At 44.2% G+C, this 20,230-nt stretch overlaps 1 protein-coding gene across 1 annotated transcript; it reads left to right on the plus strand.

The window, feature by feature from the left end:
* Positions 1-4,391: 4,391 nt before the first annotated feature.
* Positions 4,392-19,555, plus strand: WIPF3 (WAS/WASL interacting protein family member 3). The gene is made up of 7 exons (XM_066628180.1): positions 4,392-4,517; positions 7,962-8,094; positions 10,223-10,354; positions 10,756-11,535; positions 11,898-12,029; positions 13,038-13,139; positions 18,869-19,555. Exons 1-7 carry the CDS (start codon positions 4,497-4,499, stop codon positions 18,907-18,909), a joined length of 1,341 nt encoding a protein of 446 aa, XP_066484277.1. The 5' UTR covers positions 4,392-4,496; the 3' UTR covers positions 18,910-19,555.
* The last annotated feature ends 675 nt before the right edge of the window (positions 19,556-20,230 follow it).

The following is a 20,230-nucleotide window of genomic DNA, read 5'->3' on the forward strand; positions in this document are numbered from 1 at the left end:
TCTTTTCTCAACGTGGTTAAAATGGCTGTTTATCCACTTACCTTAGTACAGTCAGCAGACTATTCTAGAGTAACTGTTTAGAACCTTCAAATGTAACCATCTTCCTGGGCATGAGCATAAAGACTGAGTTTGGCAGTTCTAATGTAGGAGTGAGAATAAAAAGGAGAAAAATCTATTAGCATTTTTAACATTAGGGTGTCACGGAAGGAATTATATAAAAAGAGTTGTGTGGGTTTTTAAAAAACAAAAAGTCCTTGACTCTTATTTGCCACTTGGGTGCAAAATTGTCTTTTGTAATCCCAATGTAACTTGTCTGGAAAATTACTGTGTGCTCAATGTGTCTGGAGTAGGTGTTCCTTTATTCAATCTGAGAGCTCATCCCTGCAAAAACAGTCTTCTTGAAGGCATCCTAGAGGCAGATGGTGGTACCAGCTCAAACAGTTAGAAGGATATATTTCTGAATATCCTATGACCGCATTATTTCAAGCGTTGGAAGATGCTGCCTTGCCTTGACAAGACCAAAGTAATTACTGCTTTAATAGACTCCCATCAGTTCACACTTTTATTGTATCAAAAGAGCATCTTCCATGTAAAGGAAAATGTAAACAGAGATTTGATGCTGACAGGCGGATGCAAACAAACCTGATTTTGGGGGGGGGGGCACAACTCAGTTTGACTTAATTTACAGACTGTTGCAAAGTCAGGATATTTGTGTGTACATCAGGGCTTGGCAAGTATCTGGCTCTAAGGCTAAGGGTGGTCAAAGTTTAGGCTTCTGGAATCTCTCTCTCTCTCTCTCTCTCTCTCTCTCTCTCTCTCTCTCTCTCTCTCAGAATCCTGCTGGTAGAAAGATGGAAAGGAGACAGGGATTGGAGTGGGGCAGGGATAGGACAAGGTGAAACCAGTGGTTGCCAGATCCTGAACCCCCATCCTGGGCCTGACATACCTCTAGCAGGCTTCTCAGAGCTATATCAGCAACAGAGTAGATGTAGATCTGAGGAATTCCATTGGGGACCATGAGGCAGCCAGCACCAAAATGGGTATTTTCCAGTGTACATCACTGGATAGGATTGGGCCATTAGGCATGCCTGGGCCAGTTTTTGGTTTAATGCAATGAATTGCTCAGGGCACAACCCTCAGTCACACTTGGGCTGGTGCAAGTCTCTTGCGCAGGCCTGGAGGTATCGCAAAAGTGCCATAAGGCGTAGCGATGGGCTGCTTGGAGTTGTGGCACCTCTTTAGGTAACTATTGCCATGTTACCCAGGGTAAGGGGAATCGGTTCCCCTTACCCCATGCTTTGCCACAGCCAGCCCCAACCCTGCACTGGATATGGGGCAGGCCAGCTGGCTGGCCTGCCTGTTCCAGCGCGGGTTAGGATTGGGCTGTTAGCCTTATAGTGCATGTTTAATGCATGTGTTCTCAAATTGCACCATAGTGGATTTCCCCACATTAAGAACATTACCAGGTTGTAAGTCTGAATGCTTTAACTAGCCAATTGGCAAACTCAAAATTGCAGGTTAGTATTTGCATTCAGCTGATAAGCCTCAAGCTGACAGGTGTATTCCTCAGCTCTGTCCCCAATTTGACAAAGCAGAAATGTAATGATGGCTTTTCCTGACATGTTCTAATCCACTCAGTGCTTGAAAATATTTTGCATTTCACGTGGAATTGACTATGGCTATCCTTTTAGGAATAAGAAAGAAAGAGAGGCAATGTGAAGCTAAGAACACAAAAGTATTTGAACTGATTTGCTTAATTGGCAGATCACTAAAAACCCAATGATTAAGCAAACATATTTAATAAGTATACAGTCATAGACTAAGGAAGACTGAAGCTGTTCTTCTGACCTTTGGATTGTGCAGTGCTGGTTGCATAAGTCTGGTGTTGTGAAAAAGAGAGCCTGTTGTATATTTATAGTGCTCTGTGATTTGCAATGTAGGTCGGGAGGAAGCTGTTTAAAATTAGTCCTAGTAATTGTATTTTTCCAGGTATAGAGAAAGCAGTGGTGAAAATGCACAAGCAGAAGCGGGAAGCCCATGGGTGAGGACGCGAGCAAATTTGATTGTCAACACAGTTGCTCTGCTCCAACACACAGTACGTGACCTTTAAAAAAATCAGTGTAGAATCAAATTGCACTGTGCTTTTCAACCCTTTCTTGTTTTTTTTGGGAAGTACAGTTACCCCTCAGTATCCATGGCAGTTCTGTTCCTGGAACCCCTGCAGTTGCCAAAACCAGCAGATATCGGAATCCATGGCTCTGGGCATTCACCAGACTTCTGGACATAACCAAAAGTTACTTCTGTTTGCATCCAGAGGTGTTCTGAGGCCCGAAGAGGCCACATGCCTCCCAGAAGTGTCAGGAGGGCACTTCTGGTTTATATGAAACCACAGTGCCCTTGCAACACCTCCAAGAACCTATCTGATGCCTGAAAAGGCTACATGTGGCCTCTCCAGGCCACAGAACACCTCTGGACATGACTAGAAGGTGCACAGTAGGCTCCGCTCGTGCTTTCCAGTTGTCACTAACCTCATTAGCACAAGTTGCCATTTTACTTTATAGATTTTTTGCCACAGCAATCGCAGAGAAGGAAGGGGATGTGGTTGAGGGTACACCCCAGCCGAATAGCCTTTGTGTGAACAAGCTGTGGGGTTGTCCAGTTCACAGGGTTCTCAGTCACCCCAGTTTTACATTTCTACCAGATTTTGTAGCTCTCCACTTGCAACTTACATTTTCAAAAGGTATTTGGGAGTGAAAATATTGTGGAGCTCAGTGTGGTAAAAGAAATATAACAACTCTGTCTCCTGAATATTCAGGCTATGAAGTATATGACTCATTCCTGTTTCTGTTCCATTTCCGAGAGAGAGAGAACAAACTCATTATCTAACCTGACATTCCTTACGTGAAAAATAAAAGAAAATCCCCTAATGGCTGCCAAGGACAACGAGAACCAACTGTTCATGTTCCGGTTTTATAAACTAAGGTCATAGGAGTTAATTTTATTCTGATCTACCAGAGGCACCTCTGTGATTCACTAGAACAAACGATCTTCCCATTCTTGTTATCTTTGGACTCTTGAAACGAGGCCAAGATGCTTTTTCCTTGTAGAGGTGTACACTTTGCTCTCTCAATAGTGAAAGAAAACACTGAACAGGACTGACATCCTTTCCATTGTGCTAATTTAGTCTGCAAACCTTGAAGAAAGTATATTTGCCTTTCTGATGTAAATAGAAATATGTAGGTGGGGCTGTAGGTATACTTGTGGTCAGGCTGTCACCAGAGCAGTGCCTGTGGTCACAGCAATGTCCAAATAAGGTACAGTGATGCCCTATATATGGCTTATTTTCTTTTTCTTTTTGGACATTTCTAGGCCTTCCAGAGTACTTTAGAATGCAGTAACCTCCCAAATAGCCTCCCTGGCATCATAGATGCAAGAACCATTACCCTGGGAAGTTCACCTGAGGTTGTTTGTTTCAAATACCATTCCTTATAAGGCACATGCAAAATGTGTATTCCCCATCTTCCATCTAGAATTTCCCAGAGACAAAAGTAGGGGGCACTCCTCTTGCTGAGACTGGCCTATGTCCCCTGATTGAGCAGCCAAGCTCACCCTACTAGGTAAAGGGGTGAGGTGGAATGACAGGTGATTTCTGCTCATCCAATCAGATTACACCATGATGTGATCAAACTTAGGTTTCTTAAGGTCAAGAACAAAGATACTTGTGTGTGTTTCTTATACAAATAAGAATCTCTAGGTTTTGTGCTCTCTGGATAGGAGAGGATTTTTCCAGATGTCCCCCTTGGCTGGATTTTCCAGCCTGGGATGGTGGCAGCGAACATCTACCAATTTCTCTCCCCCTGCCCATCACCCCTGCTTCTGACCCAGAAGTGTTTGTGACTATTACTTGTCTTTTCCTAAGCCAACCATAGCCCATCAGTCTTTTTGAAAAGACACAGTTGACTTAATGTATGCATGTAGACTTTTATCTTAATTTGAATTTATCTGATGTTTAATTTACCTGGTAGCTTTAATTTCCTATGACTGTGCCTTACATTTCAATCTCAAAACTGGCTGTGAACTCTGGCACCTGTATATCCTGCAAAAAATTTCAATAAAAATGTTTTTAAAAAGTGCTTTCCTTCAGCCGCCTCACTGCTAGCACCTTCTTGTTAGCAAGAACCAGTTATCTGCTCTTTATATTCAATGTAGATATTCAAAGTTTTTCCTCTCTACTCCCACTTCTTCCCCCCCAAGTATTTTTCTACTCATGGGGGGAAAAAAGCAGGCTGTGTGTAGCGTGTCCAGATGACACAACCTGTAGACACATGAACCCAGAAACAAAACCACAGCTGTTGGATCTAAATTTAAACTAAATTGCCTGCCCATGCTAACCCAACGGCAGCACTTCAGCGAAACCACTGCTGGAAGTTAGCAGTGATAAACAGTTTGCCGGAAGTATTGGAAAAACTAATAGCAAGACAAATTTTGTTCCCGATATGTTCCTTCAGTTTTTCACAGTAAGTATCGCTTACTCTTCTGGGGGAAGAAAGGTAATTGGTTGTTCATTCCACTTTGCCTAGCATATGCTGCCGCTTTGCTGATCTGTCAGCTTTTGGAAGGACGGGTAAAAACAGACTTGGTGATGGAATGTGTGAGTGAAGTTTCTCCAAGCGTTGGTGGATTGAGGTTATGTAGGTTAACATATAAGACAATATATTCAGCAGTGCCTTTTTTGCAACACACGTAGCCATAAGAATATCGGCAAGAAAGCTATTAATGAGAGTTTGCATAATCTCCCCCCCCCCCACTCTGACAGTGTTGCCCAAGTGTGCCATCTAGAGGAGCAGGGACAGCTAGAAAAGCATAGAAGCAATTGCTGTTTGTCTAGTTTTTAGTCTTTTGTCTAAATAGCAATTGCTATTTGTCTATTTTTTAGAAGCATGGTCTATTTTTTAAGGGCTAATAGTCATATATATGCTTTACAGCAGTCATTCACAAACTTTTTAGCTCCAGGACCCCCTTTTTAAAATGACATTCTGTTGGGACCCAACTAGCTTTACAAGACTTTTAAAAAAAGTTATACTTTACCAGCTACTCAAGCCTCTGTTTTAATCAATTTTCTGTGGTGGGGGGTGCCTTCTGGAGCATTTGTTGAGCTCCACATTCAGTGGATTGGGACCATTCTAGTGGCCTTTCATTACCCTTTGCCTGGCCTTTGGTACAAACCGAGTCACGTGCACCTGTGGCTCAGTTTTGCTTTCCACAGGGCTCAATATGTTTTCCTTTTCAGCTTGGAGGGGGCACTTCTTTCATGAGAGTTTGTTAGGGCCTGTGTTCATCGGATTGGGAACATTTTGGTGGCTTTGCATTCCCCTCAGCCTGCCCTTCGTTCGATCATGGCACATTCAGCTACTCATGAGTAAATGCACATGTACTGCTCCATTTTGGTTTCCGTAGGGCTCAATACACTTTCCTTGGCAGTTACCAGCCTTGCGACCTCCCAAAAATTGTGTCATGGCCCTCTGGCGGGTCCTGACTTACAGTTTGGGAACCACTACTTTAGAGGCCTAAGCAACAGCTTGTAGCACCTAGCCCCTCACCTTTGAAATGGTATAGACTAGGAATAGATACCACAGAGTGACTCAATCAGTTTTTTAGTCAGGGGCTTCAAATAATCTTTTTCTCAAGCAAATGCAATTGTTGTGGTACCACTGTACTGTACGTTCCATAAGCCATTTGCCCTTTCCATAAGCTTTTGAATTTAATTTTTAAAAAATTATTTACAATCTGTATTTTTCCTGTTGGCACATGTGAGAGGTCGGCTACTATTATTCCCATTAATTGAGAACAGAGGCTGGTTGGGGTTGTTCAGAAGTGTGTGTGTGAGAGCCTTTGCCCATGCTTCAAGAGCACTCATGGCTTCTTTCTTAACCTTCTGTGCATAGAACTCTGTTCTCTCACAGAGAGCTCGTTCTGGAGCAAAGGTCTTATGAAGCCTCACTTGAGTGAAGGCCTGTCTGAGGTTTTGGTGTTCTGCTGCGCCAGCACATCCATCTTGTCTACAGGCAGACTGAGCTGATTGCCTGATGGTGAATTGGCAAGAGAAACTAGGCCCCACCATCCATTTTCACCACTTCTGCTTCTTCCCCCACGCTGCCTGGATTTTCAGAGGAAGAGGAAGAATGGAGCAGAGCAGAAAGTGTGAAGGAGAGGACAGTATTGACCTACAGTCTCCCAGGAGATGCTCTAGTGGCTAGTGATGTCTATCTTAGTCACTGAGAAAATGTCTTTTTATTATGTTTCCCTTTGCACTGATTATGAATGGATGTATAAGTCAGTCCATGTTAAAATATAACTACTTTTATATAAATGCAATGTGATGTGATGACAAACTGGCCATGGGAGGAATAAAGGGGCAAGTGTGTTTAAGTCAGCTGCCAAGTAGATCTAGGGGTTATTTCAAGTGCTAGTATAGTGTTCTGCATAATGGATCACTCAGGACAGTTGTAGGTGGAGGCAACCTTCCATTTAATGACTTAAGAGTTGTTTATTTTCTCCTTAACAACTTCTCTTTTCTACCTACAAGCAGATGAAAGTAATATAGAATGAAATACATTTTTGTCAAAAGTAGCCCTATATTCCACCCATGTGAATAGATTCTCCTAAGCGCATTCCATGGAAGTAACTGACTTGACTTCCACTGAATTATACTGTCAAGCTTAAGGTTATTGTGCTGAGAAATTGTCATTTGAAACAGAAATGGAAAATAAATGGATTGCTAGATGACTTTCATAAGGCAACCATAGGTAAGATAAACAGAGGAGGGAGGGAGCAGCTGAAGCTGAAGTAATGAATGAAGGATAACAAGGCTTTGGTAGTTCGTTCCTCCCTGAGACCTGCAACTGTGGGAGTGACTTTGCATTTTCTTTTTGGAATACGGACTTTATTACATCTAGATTTCCTACTGGTATTGGAATCCTTGCTGCTATTGAATTACTTATTTGCAATATGTATACCTTTATTTTATACATTTACATCTAAACAGCAAATCCTCAAAGTCATTTCATCTGAAGTCATTTCGTTATAAAGTTGATGAGGAAAACTATCAATTTCTGGCTGGAGCCATGTCTGTGTGGAGCTTGCACATTCCCCCCATGTCTGTGTGGGTTTCTCTGGTCCAGAAAGCTTACACTTATGTCAGTGTTTAATATTAGAAGTGTTTGGGGTCTTTATTGAGACATTTGGTGATGCTTTTATGACAAGAAATATGCAAGTCTTTATGTATATCAGTTAGGTAAAATTGATATCATTATAAGTCATTTTGATTAATGTTGCAGTTTCCAAGGACACATTGACAACTTTAAGTGAAGACTTTCTGTATCCTGCCTTTCTTTGATGCTGGAGTTCAGGACACTGGTTAGACCTTGTCTAGCTTAGTTTCCACAAAGTGGACTGTATTGTGTGCCCTGGGGCCAGTGTTGGCATCAGGTTGTAGGAGGGCCTGGAGGGTAAAGCTCTGCTGCGGTTCCACCATGAGGTGTTGCAGCCTCCCTACCATCTGCCAAAGGAAATGTTCTCTTGAGGCCTTCTGATGATGCACGGGGGCCGTTAGGGAATACTCCCATTTGTAGATGTGCTGTGGTGCTTGGCTAAGTTGTGGCAATGCGAGACTCTTGGCCAGTTAGTACTTGGGGGGGTTGACCCAGCCAACTCCTGATGAAACTCCTGCCAGGGACCTCTGAGCAGCATTCCCATGTTTAAATTGCCAGGTAGTCTTCCTCCCGCAAGAGACTTCAGAGGCATAATTACCTCACATGCACATTCAGACAGTTTTCTGGGTTCCATTGTCTACCATGTATAAGGTAACATACACAATCATAAATGGCTTTCTGCCTTACTCTGCTTTCTCCTTGCACTCCTTTATTGAATCTGTGAGCTTCAGTGTCCATTGTCTTTGACAGGCAAACGCAGACCCACCCAAGGTAAAAAGGGAAGACTCAAAAAGTCGGAGTGCTTTGTTACATGAGATCCAGAGAGGGACTCGACTGAGAAAAGTCACACAGATCAATGATCGGAGTGCTCCTCAGTTTGAAAGTAAGTCTACAGCTTTTGAACATTCTCTGACCACACAGCTGTGTTTAGAATGTAGCTCTGTGTGGGGTGCAAGAGTCTGTCCTTTTTATTTTATTTAGAGACCTTTGGAAAGCACCATGTACATAAGAAATAATCATTTGCACATAGTAATTTCTTTTCTACGTTAACCACTTCTGCTTGTGTGACCAGTGCAACCTTTATTCACCAGAGGCTTGATGAATTTAATCTGATCTATCTGATATTTTCCTGAGACCTTAAGCCCCTTACTGTAGGCAGTTTGAGTGCTGGCATTTGTGCACATGTGAAGCCTACTACATAGTGAAGGGCCCAGCATAGCCCCTAATTGTCAGGTGAGGAAATGTGCTATAGATTTGGACTTGGCGTTCCTTTATTGGAATCCTTCCCCTCCACCGCCATTTATTTATTATTATAACAAATATTTATATACTGCTTTTCAACTAAAAAGTTCACAAAGCAGTTTACAGAGCATAAATAAATGGTCCCATCCTGAAAGGGCTCACAATCTAAAAAGAAGCAGAACGAACACCAGCAAATAGCTGCTAGAAGAGACATTGCCCTGGGGCAAATGTTGCTCTTTCCTTACTAAAAATTCACCATTTTAAAAAAATGTCTCTTTGCCCCGTTAGGGTGGGTTTAAATTTGAAAAGCACATTGTTTTGCTGGGCAGGTGTTCTATAGACATCATTCATGGTTTACCCTTTTCTGATGAGCTTTTTTCAAGCCCCTTCTTTAACACCTCTGAGAACTTGTCAGCTGTTCATTGGTCCTTGTCACCAGGCGCATAGATGATGCCAGAGGTTGACCATAACGGCAATGGCTGAGAGCCCCAAGGCCTTTGGGGTAATGTTGAGAGTCCATCAAGGCCCAAACAGTCTTTGTACATTTTGGAAGTGTTGTGGGTGTGAAGAAGGAACTGCCAGAAGCCTCCTCTCCTCACCCCACACCTTTTTCAAAACTTATGAAGCTTGAAACAGACCTCTGCCTCTTCCCTCTTCTCCCTTTCAAAGCCTACAAGGGTCCAATGGGAGCTGGGAGCTCCTGATCTGAACACTATAGGATTTGAGAGATCTCCCTCCTAGATCAGTTTTGAATGCTTTGGTGCATGGTTTGCCTGGAGCTGTGTCCTGCCTAGGTAATTAATATGTGGTTGCCTTTCTGTGGCTTTAACCAAAACTTTTTGCTAAAGTCCTGCATGTTATTCCATCTTTAGCGGGCAGTGTAGAAAAAGCATTTGCCTAAGCAACATTTTATTTTTTTTTCTTGTTATGGGGTTTTAATCATACTTTTAAAAAATTGCTTTCTTTGCTTATACATCTGATTTCCTATTAAAATAAATCATGTTTTAATCTTACATATTTGTACTTTTGGCTTCCATTCCTATGCCTACCTGTTCCTAAATGCTATGCATGCTACTACCCAATATTGACAGATATGATTTTTTTTGGGGGGGGGGGGAGGGGGTAATGAAAATCTGCATCCCCTGCAAGCTGGAATAGGTAAGATGGTGGCAAGTGAAAGTCTAGTGAGGTTTTGCATCCCTGAGAAGTTCCTAAGGCGCAAGACTAAGAGATTTAATCTTTTTTAACCTGGTTCACCTTGGGTTTTTATGATACTTTATCATTTAAAGCAACCAATGGCATTTCCTTCAATGTAGGAACATTCCAGTGGAACTGTTTTTATGGGGCAGTGCATGCACCATTCATTTTGTTGTACAGGATTCAGATGCCTTCCTTTATGATACAACTTTCGTGGGGGAGGAGGGAGGGTTGATATTACATCATTCCAGCTCTTAAACTGCAGTATTTTGTGGCTAAGAAAATGTGCTTCATGCAGGAGATGGTGATGACTACAAAACTGATGGAAGCTACATTTGCTAAATCAAATTCTGTTGAGATTACAAATCATGTTATAGCACTGCTAAAACTAACAGCAAAAGCTTGTTTCCTTTTTTCACTGAGCTTTGATGAAAATTTCCTGTTTTCAAGCACTAGAGGGCACTGTGTTTTCAGTTCATTGTATGTCACAAGCAAAGGTAAGGGACACACAAATGCACCTCTCAACACAATGACATATTTTTTGATCTCATTTTTCTTCTTTTTGGTCACAGACTCCAGAAAAAGGGCCAGCAGAGATGGAGGAAGCTTAGGAATGGGCAGAAGTGATGTCCCCCAAGGATTAGGGAATCTTTTTGCAGATGGTTTTCCTGTTCTGCGACCAGTAGGTCAAAGAGACCTGACAGGTAAAAAATATATTGTTCTGTCAAAGATGTATCATCTTGAAACTGGGGCCTGGATAAACAACAGCCTTTTCTCAGAAACACTAATCCTTCCAACAAAACAGAAACTCTTCCCTTTGGGGAAGGTCCTTAGCTCCATGGTAGAGCATGTGCTTTACATGCAAAGAGTTCCAGGTACAGAGTTCCAGGCATCTTCAGGCATACCAGAGGCAAATTTTCCATCTGAGAAACCCTGGAGAACCAATCTTCAGGGATTGAAGGAGGCACACAATAGGAATTTATGGGCAGGAAGCGCCATCTCTCTTTTTTTTTTTTGTTATTAATCTATGTATTTGTGCCAGTTTACTTTCTATGCTTGAGTGGTTCATTTGCTACCTTCTGAATCTTTCGGTTGGTTTTCTCAGGTAGTAGGACTGGACAGCTGCAAGGAGTAAGAACATCACCTCCTGCGAAGTCACCCACCTCAGTGAATAGTAATGGCAAAGACAATGGCAACTCTCAGATGGCACCTGATTACCCAAAACCAGTGGACCAGTCGGAGGCCTCTGAGGTCCAGCAAGCGGTGCCAGTTCGTCCCAGCATACCTGCTCCCCCACCTCCACTTCCTCCTTCTCCCAGCAAGCCTTCGCTCACTTTTCCCCCTCCTCCACAGCTTCCCCCTCCTCCTGTTGTAAGTCCTGAAAAGTTAAGCTCCCCAAACATTCCTCCTCCACCACCACCTCTTCCTCCTGCTGTCCTTCCTTCCCCAAGTGACAAATTTCCTAAAACTCAAGCATCCCCTTCGCACGGGTTTCCTCCTTCCTTGCCTCTAGGTTCACCTTGTGGACTTCTAGGCAAAATAAATGAGTGCACCAACCCATCTTCCTCCCAGAATGAAGTGAGAATGAATCACCCTTCCATGCCGCCACCGCCGCCACCACCACCTCCTCCTCCTTCTCCTTCAATGCTTTCTTTGTCCACCTTTTCCTCACACAGAACATCTTTGCCACCGTCACCTTCGCCAACTGATAACAATGCCTTGAGCAACAGTAGTGGCGACACTCCACCACCTCTACCTCCCAAGGCACCATTGGTTCAGTCCCAGGTTCAGAAGCCTAGCATTCAGTCCCTGCCCCTCCCTCCTGCCCCTACTAGCATGCAGCAAACCGCTGTAACACAGAAGAAGAGACAAGGCCGAGGTGCTGGTAAGAATTTTTTCCTTTGGCCATGCATTTATAGAAACACTTCCTTTTGGACTCTGTTTTGGTTTGAAAGGTGAATCTTCCTCAGTACGACTGCAGTATTTAAAACACACCCAAGTAAGACAGATCATTTGGATGTATGCCTATTTAGCCCCTCTGAGCTGCTGAACAAAGCTTTGCAGATCATGCTACAGTCCTAACTGGTTTGTATCATGGGGCTATCATGAAATGAAGATGGGCTTGTAGCTTGGAACAAAACACTATATTCAAATAATTGAGTTGTTTTTTTTAAACATATAACCTGCCTGTCTCTAGAAAGATGCATTCTCTAACGTTTATTCTCTCTCTCTCTCTCTCTCTCTCAGCAAGATTGAATCCACCACCTCCACCTCCTGCCAGGTCTCCAACAACTGAGCTCACAAGCAAATGCCAATATGCCCACGTAGCCCATGCCCTCTGCCCTGTGCTTAAGAATGGAGCTGCCATGCATGGAATTGGTAATACCACTCAATTGATAACTCTTTACTCTGAGCAAAAGATGCATAAATGGCAGGCACATTACATGCATGAAAAAGGTGCCATGTTTAATAATCTCTGCAGGCTTTTAAAAAATATGGTGTTCCGATTTACCTAGAATCATCAATCTTTTCGAAGGGGCAGAAAATGCAAGTGTGCTTAAGCCCATGGCTTTTAGTGCAGAATATTGAGTTTCTTTGTTAGGGTTTTACTAACGTAATTTTGAGAAGGCAGACAGAAAGACAGATGATAAAACACTGGATAAAGCATTGGCAGTTTTAAAAGATATAATACAGGATGAACCAGAACTAGCAATTCTGAGGAATAGTTTACCGTGTTGATCTGTTGTGGAAATGGAGCTTAGTAGTACATTAAAGCAGGGGTCTCCAGACTATAGCTTGGGAGCCACATCCAGCCCACCACATGATTTTACAGCAACTTAGAATATTTTTCCCCAGTCATGCGGTTGGACAGTTAACAGGTGCAGTTCTGTCCTTTCCATATGGCCAGAGTGGTGTCAGCCTGGCTAACCCTCATTTTCAGTCCCCTGGGCCAAATGCTGTAAGACCCTCAAACAAAAATTAGTCAGTGTTCACCCCTGCTGATAAAATGAATTGGTTTTCCGCATGTTAACTTACAATGCCATAACACAATTGCAGTGAGGAAATCATCTCTGCACTTGCGTGAACAAATAATAACAAACTGAATTGCGGCAATGGATTGGGCATAGATAGCGCGCCATGTGTTGCTCACCTCCACCCTATAGAAGACAGTTTTTTTCAACCCATGCTTATGTGTAAAATATACAATGTAGCCATTGTACTGAAAAGTTTGGAAACCCCTGTATTAAAGGTTTAAGTTTATGGGGCTGAGATTTGGATTCAGTGAGCACCTGGGCCTTTCCTGCATAATTTGCTACAATTCCTACAAAGGTGCCTGTTGTAACTCAAGAGTTGCGTTTGTTTTGTTTTTTAAATTTAACTCTACAGATGAATTTGAATCCAAATTTACTTTCCATTCTGTGGAGGAATTTCCCCCTCCTGATGAGTTTAAGCCATCTCAGAAAATTTATCCAAGCCAGGAAGCTAAAGGTAAGTGGGAAAGTTCTGGTACAGTGTGGTAGAGTCATTCAGAATAACTAAATTATTCTTACTTTTCTCTATTAGAAATATTGGATGGGATCTGAAGGGCTATTTGAGACCTGATGAAAATTCTAAATTGCTTTTTTATTACCCTAGTGTGGAGGATAGCAGATAGGTAGAAAATGTTAACACAGAAGGCTTTTAGAAACTTCACTATTATACCTGTGTGTATCATCAGATTGTCCTTCAAATGTTATTATAAAATGTAGCCAAAATTGTTTATGTCACTGTTATGAGTAACCAGAAATTGCTACGCATAGGGAAAAAGACTCCTTTCTTTTCAGAAGATACAGTTCCAGAACCCACCCACCCACAGATAAGGAATTTCATGGATGTTGGAATGCACTCCCAAAGCACGCACAATTACTTACCTGGAGCCTCTGAAGGCCTTTCCTGGGTCACACCTACACTATTAGTCTCTGCAGGCCTCACAGTGGCCTGCAAAAGTCTCCAGAAGCTACTTCTGGTTTTTGAAAGCAAACTGGAAGTAGCTTCTGAAGGCTTCTTCAGGCCATTCTGGGGCCTGTGGAGGCCATCATGTTGTAAAATATCCTTTAATATCCTGTAAAATATCCTTTACAGACACTAGTGCAGGGGTGCTCAGACTTTTTTGGCTCGAGAGCTACTTGGAAACTCAGCCTGGAGATCTACCAGAGTTTTTTTTTTACAATAATAGCATTTGCCATAACAGAATTAGACGTGTTGGGGTAAACCTTATGCATGTCTACTCAGAAGTAAGTCCCATTAGAGTCAGTAGGGCTTACTCCTGTGTAAATGTGGACAGAATTGCAACCTCAGAGCCCAACCCTATGGTGTCTCCTCAGAAGTAAGTCCCATGCTAGTCAATGGGGCTTACTCCCGGGTAAGTGAGGAGAGGACCGCAGCCTCAGAGGCAGATCTACTCAGAAGCAAGCCCCATCTGAGTCAACGGGGCTACTCCCAGGTAAGGAGTAGCGGCCAGGACTGCAGCCGCAGCCACCCCAGCGCGCCAGGACCGCCCTCCCTGCCCCGCGCCACGCCTCCTCCCAGGCTCCCCTTACCTGGCGGCGCTCGCTCTCCCGCAGCCTCGCAGCGCCCGGCACCTGAGGAGAGCGAGCTGCAGCTAGGGGCTGGGAAGGGAGCGAGGCCGCCAGAGGATGCTGGGCGGGAGGGGGACGGAGGCAGAGGGGGCCCGATGCCCCCTGCCCGGCTTACAGGCCTCAGCAGCAGCGCTGCCTCCTCGGAGGGCCCCCCTGACGGGCTCACAGGGTGCCGCCGCGTGGGAGTCTCCTCCTCCGCCTCCCTCGCAGAGCGCTGCCCGCATCCTGGGGGGGCGAGCGGGATGGAGGCTCCTCAGCCGAAGGCCATCTCCGGGGGGGGTCTGCGGGGAGGGCCGGGGCTCCATCGCCCAGGCGGGCAGGCAGCCCCTCGTCCCCCCCACCCGGCTGCCGCTGCCGCTCAGCTCGCCCGCCTACCAGCCAGCCAGCTAGATCTCCTCCTCCTGCCTCACCCACCGATCCCGCATCCGCGGCCGCGTCAGTGGGGCGGGAGGGAGCCGGGCTGGGGGGCGCTCCGGGGCTCTTTCCTGCCCTTCATTGAAGTTCATTGGCCCGCCATGTTGAAAGGGGCGGGAAAGAGCCCCGGAGCTTCTCGATTGGCCTGGCGCTGCTGAGTGTCCCAGATGCGATGGCGCGCGATCGTCCGGATTTTGCTTGGCGAGCTACCAGTCAATCGCGATCGACGTTTTGAGCACGCCTGCACTAGTGCCTACAGGATGTTCCCCTTGATTTAAGAAACACCACTCTCCCAGTTTTGGCACTACTATTAGATATTTATCAGATATGATTCCAACATCCTTCCATGTTATGAATGTGTTCCTAGTGGGATGCTTTAAAGAGGGTGCCCGTGTCATGTTTTGTGGAGTTAAAGGAGTTGGTACCATTGGAAAACCATTTTCACTGGAGTCTGATATAAGAGAACAAACCCAGCATGATGTATTCTGCAAAGCTGGCATATGCGTTTTCATCTGGTGAGCAAAACGAATAAAAGCATTATGTTCATCACTTTGTCCTAATCCAGGAGCCATAAGCAAAGCCACACCCACAATATACACAGACATTTTGCAATAAACCAAGCCACGTTTCGTGGCCATCCTTCTGGGAAAGGGCACCAGAAAAGGTTATCTGAAGAAGATGTCTCAGGCTTCCCAAAAGGATAACAAGTCATTTAAAGTTCAATACTTCTCGTCTACTTCTGGCCTGCCTTGCCCGTCGGTTACGCTGCATTGCTCCCTTGATGGGTCGTCTTTTTCTGGCCCACCTTACTGGTCAGTGAGGCTGCATTGCTCCCATGATGGTCCGTCTATTTCTGGGTAGCTTGTTCTTCAGCGCAGGCTCCCGTTGCGGTTCTCCTCTTGACTCTGGTGTGATGAATCCAGGTAGGAAGTTCTTTCACCGGAACTGCAGTGGGGCTCACCAACAGTCTCAAAGGGACTTTGCCACTTGGGACGCAACAATGCCTTCTTGTATGTCTTTACCCAGATGAAATCACCTGGGAAGATAGAATGAACAGCTTCCCACAAAGGGAATGATTGAGTTTGAGCTGCATATTTTTGCAAAGTCACTAGATGTTGCTGCAAGTCCTTCAAATACTTATAAGTCTCTTCAGTTATCCCACTAGCCTTAAAGTCTAGCAACAGCAGGGGAGGATAGCCCTAGCTTTCCCGATAGCAGAAGAAGCAGGCGATCCCAAACAAAGCCAAAGAAGCAGACACAGGCTTGTTTGTTGCAGAAGCATGTATTGGTAAAGGAGCAGGCAGAAGAGTAGTCAGTCAAATGGTCCAGGATCAGGGATACAGAGAGGCACAGTCAAGATAAGCAGCCCAAGTCACAGAACAAACTAGCAGCACAACATGCAGAAACTCCACCACAGCAACCCGCATTTGGTATCTGTTCTTGCTCCCATATATACTGGGGCCAGCCAATCAGAACAGGGCGACCTCATCATCACAAGACTGTCTTGTGACCCTTTCTGATTGGCTGTCCAGTGGTGCATTGCACTACTCCACCATAGCCTACGTGACTCTGCACTCATCTCTCCCAAGTCACAGGACTCCCACCTGCAACAGGTGCAGCTGATTGCTAATCATACCCATATACAGTGCTGCTGTTCCCTTTTTTACATTTCTTACCAGGCCTGGACATCAAGGCCCCTCCTGCCACATCCTGGCTTACAACAATTCAGGGCCTGGGATGCCAAAGGCCTGAGAGGTTTCAATGGGTATTGCCTCTGTGTTGGTGGACGCCTTTCCTCTTTCACAACAGGAGAGAGTGGGGGTGCTGATTTTACTAAACCCAATGTATATTTACCTCCCCATGCTATAGGATTTACTTCATTTTGCACTCTTAATGGAAGTTCTGAAACCTCTTTAGCCTCTAACCTTGCTAAGAGCTGAATTTGATGTAAAGGAAATCTATCAGTACCATCAGGTTGACAGAATATTTGCGCACGTAATTTATTTAATAAATCTCACCCCAGAAGATTTTGCAGAAAACTCTTTCTTATCCATCAGTAAAAAAGAATGCTCAAACCTCAGGGGACCCAGAGAGGCTGAGCACTCACTGCTCATGAAATGTCTCTCTGGATTTCCTGTAACACCCAGCACCTCCACCTTCTCTCGGAGCTGCCCCCCCCGGCAAGGCTGTGTGAGAAGCCCCTTTATCAAGTAACAAATTAAAAACTTGCTGCCCCACTTTTAATGGAACAGTGGGGAGTCTTGGATCACATTTAAATTGCAAAAATCCAGCCTCAAACACTTCCGGACTCCAAAGGGTCGGCGCGTGACTTCAGTCAGTAGCTTCCATGAACTGTCCAACAACAGCTCCTGGACTGGGCTGTCTGGGACCATCCCAAAACATCAAAGGACATTCACGGCGGAAGTGCCCTGGCATTTTACATCTATGGCAGAGTAATTGATTGCCCCCTGGGGCATTCATTTTAATGCCTCCCTGTTTCATTTGCCTTCCTCTATCTCGTCCCCTTCCAGTTCCCTGTTTGTTTTGGACCTCCCTTTTCCCTCTTCTCTACCAGCAGCAAACATTACTGCCAGGAGAGAAACTTGTTCCTGCATGTCATTTTGTTTCTGCTTTTCCTTTAGGTCCCCCCCTTGCATTAAACACTCTGGTGGAAATGCTCACAATCTCAGCCAGATTTTCCCCTTGCATTCTATCCGGATGTTTCCTAAACCTTCGTGCAATATCTTCTGTACACTGAGCCATGTAAACAGTGGAGTCGCCATTTGTTAGAGAGAAATTTACCTTTTCCTGGTTCTTTTAGCTGAGCAGCCAATTAGAATGACAAAGATACTTGTACTGTTCTTTAGTGCATCTTTATTTAAATCCAGCAGATTTAACATACAGGACAGAAACAGACCCATCTCAGGACATAGGACCAACCCTTCCGACCTCCCCTTGCATACAGATCTTATAATATTGCGTAAACAAGTACATCCCTTCTCCAATGAGACCCTCTTATGCAAGCTTTGGCTCTCATACCTGGACTTTCTGCAATTCTCAAATCAGGAGGTCACTTCGCCCTGTACATCCTGACATGTTTCCCATATCTGTTTTCCTGTATACATTGTTAGAGCAAAAAGTCCCTGGCCTACAGCCTGCTGAAGCCTTGGTCATAAACACGTTTTTTACTTTATCTGCTGCATAGGCAGGCTTGAAGCTGAAATTGCAACCCTCTGGCTGCTGCCATGACACTAGGCCTCATTTGTCCTATCTGCAGAGTTATATTCATTTCTGGCTCCTTAAAATTCTATCACTAAATATATGATTTATACAAAAGAGTATATATAAACAGATAAAGCACTAAATTTTCCCACAATCACCAGCCTGACACAACCCAGGAAAGGCCTCCAGAGGCTCCAGAGAGCCTCAAGGCACCTGTGTGGACTGTCTGAATCCATGGATAGTTAAATCCATGGATGCAGAGGGTTCACTATATTATTTTCATATCGTGGTTTGTGAAGCCATAGCTGCCAGATTTGGATGACATGAGGTTTGATTAACTAGGATTCTTTCCTTGGACCTGCAAGAGGAGCGTATGGGATCGGAGCACATTCCTATTACATTCATGATCTAACAAACCATGCTTTTCTGGATTATCTGAACTGGCCTGTACTCTTTCTATAATGATGTAGCACAGGGGTGACCAGCTTTTCAACTTTGGTGCTCCTGGACCTCTAACAATAATGTAGAGGAGGGAATTTTAGCAGCTGCAGCTTGTCATCTTTGAGAAGGCAAACTGTACCTGCTGAAATTCCCTCTTCTACATTATTGTTAAAGGTCTAGGAGCCCTAAAGTTGAAAGGTTGGCCACGCCTGATGTATCAGGACAAACTTGTCCTACCTGCCAAGGACAAGATTGTACCTATCTGCTATTTCCATTCCTCTGGATTCATATCCATATCAGCTACAGGACTAGGACACATACTTGATGAGATTCAAAGGCACCACAACAGCTTCAAAATAAACCCATGTTGATTTAAGTGGTATCTGAATTGTACTGTCCACTAGTGGGTAGATCTCTCCCTGACTATCTTAAACACAACTTTAACTTTTTATTGATTGCTGGGCAATGCATTTGCACAGTTGAATTTTGCAACTAGCTGTCTCTATTCCTTGTTTTTTACAGATAGAACCAACAATCCTCCCTTAAGAACACAAGTCAGATGAGAAGATCCCAGCCATGGTTCATTGCTAGAAGAACTGGTAGCGGATTTGTTAAACGTAGGAACGCATGTGGATCATCACACAATATTGTACAGACAAAGGCAGTGCTACGTGCAAGATAACATATGGCACTTAAAGACTGGTAAACCCTGATAGTGGAACTAGGATTGAAGGGCAGCACCTGTTAGCAAGGGGTTGTAATGTATCATTGAGTAACTCACTTGCTTTAAAACTGGCCTGCGTTGTTTTAGGTTCTGTGGAGCGTTCAATGCATAATTCAAGATCCACTTATGTATATGTCACACTCCCTTCTGGGTAGACTGCCCACACTGCAGACTGCAACTTTGCCATGGATGACAGCAGCTAAAGGTTTTGCTTTCCTATTAACCTCTTGCACTGGATATTTTGTTTATGTCAGCAACAAATGTACCGTGCTTCCATATTGGATTTGTGGTATTTAAATGTATACATACTATCTTTTTTAATGCTTTGACTCTTTAAAAAGTCTGAAATTAATTGTAAAGTTCATAATAGAAGCTTTCCCATTATTGGGAAACTCACTTCTGTACCTGGTAATTTACTTTAACAAATCCTTTTCTAGTCCTGTGAGGTTAGCCTAATGTGTTCCACAGGGAGTGCAATCATATTAGTTCTTCAGTGGAAGTTCTTTGGTGCAAGGATCAGCACAGGAGTGGAGAGGTTCTCCTCTCCTCACAGGAGACAAGGTTCATCACTGAAGTCATGGGCCCACATATCAGGTGGAAGATTTAAAGACTCCAGCGTAATGGAGGGAAGGGAAACCTATACTTGCTTATGGGAGGGGCTGTGATCATGATACAGCCCTGATCTGCATGCAGAAGGTACCAAGTTGAGTCTCTGGTATCTTGGAAAGACCCCCAGCTGAAATTCTAGAGAGCCACTGCCAGCCAGTGTGGACAGTATTGTGCTAGAGGGGCCAATGGTCAGATGCAGTTCAGGCTTCCTGTGGTCCTAACTTTGCTGTACTGGACACTGCACCAACTGCCTTCCAAAGGTTGAGAGTTGGGACCATCCATCCTTTTGAATCCGAGATTGAGAAAAATCAGAGTTAGGTGGATTGTTGAAATAATGCAGGGGCCAGTAGTACATACAAGTGCCCAATTCCCAATAGCAGATCTTATTAGTTTTCCCTTTTTCCTGGCTTCCCACCACACGACACTAAAAATTTATGTCTGTGAATTTCCCTGCACTATAGCAGGAGCTTAAAGCATACAAAAGGGTATGCTTACAGCATTGCACTCCCCAGCAAATTTAAAAGGCCAAACTATGTATTACATGGCAGATA

Source organism: Tiliqua scincoides, chromosome 5 (genome assembly GCF_035046505.1).
Source record: "Tiliqua scincoides isolate rTilSci1 chromosome 5, rTilSci1.hap2, whole genome shotgun sequence".
In the NCBI taxonomy this organism is placed as follows: domain Eukaryota; kingdom Metazoa; phylum Chordata; class Lepidosauria; order Squamata; family Scincidae; genus Tiliqua; species Tiliqua scincoides.

Bases quoted from the DNA above. Each gene is read 5' to 3' on its own strand.
- WIPF3 (XM_066628180.1), top strand. From the start codon at position 4,497: ATGTTCCTTCAGTTTTTCACA. The intron at 4,518-7,961 runs GTAAGTATCGCT...TGTCTTTGACAG, and splicing joins TGTTCCTTCAGTTTTTCACA to GCAAACGCAGACCCACCCAA. The intron at 8,095-10,222 runs GTAAGTCTACAG...TTTTGGTCACAG, and splicing joins GAGTGCTCCTCAGTTTGAAA to ACTCCAGAAAAAGGGCCAGC.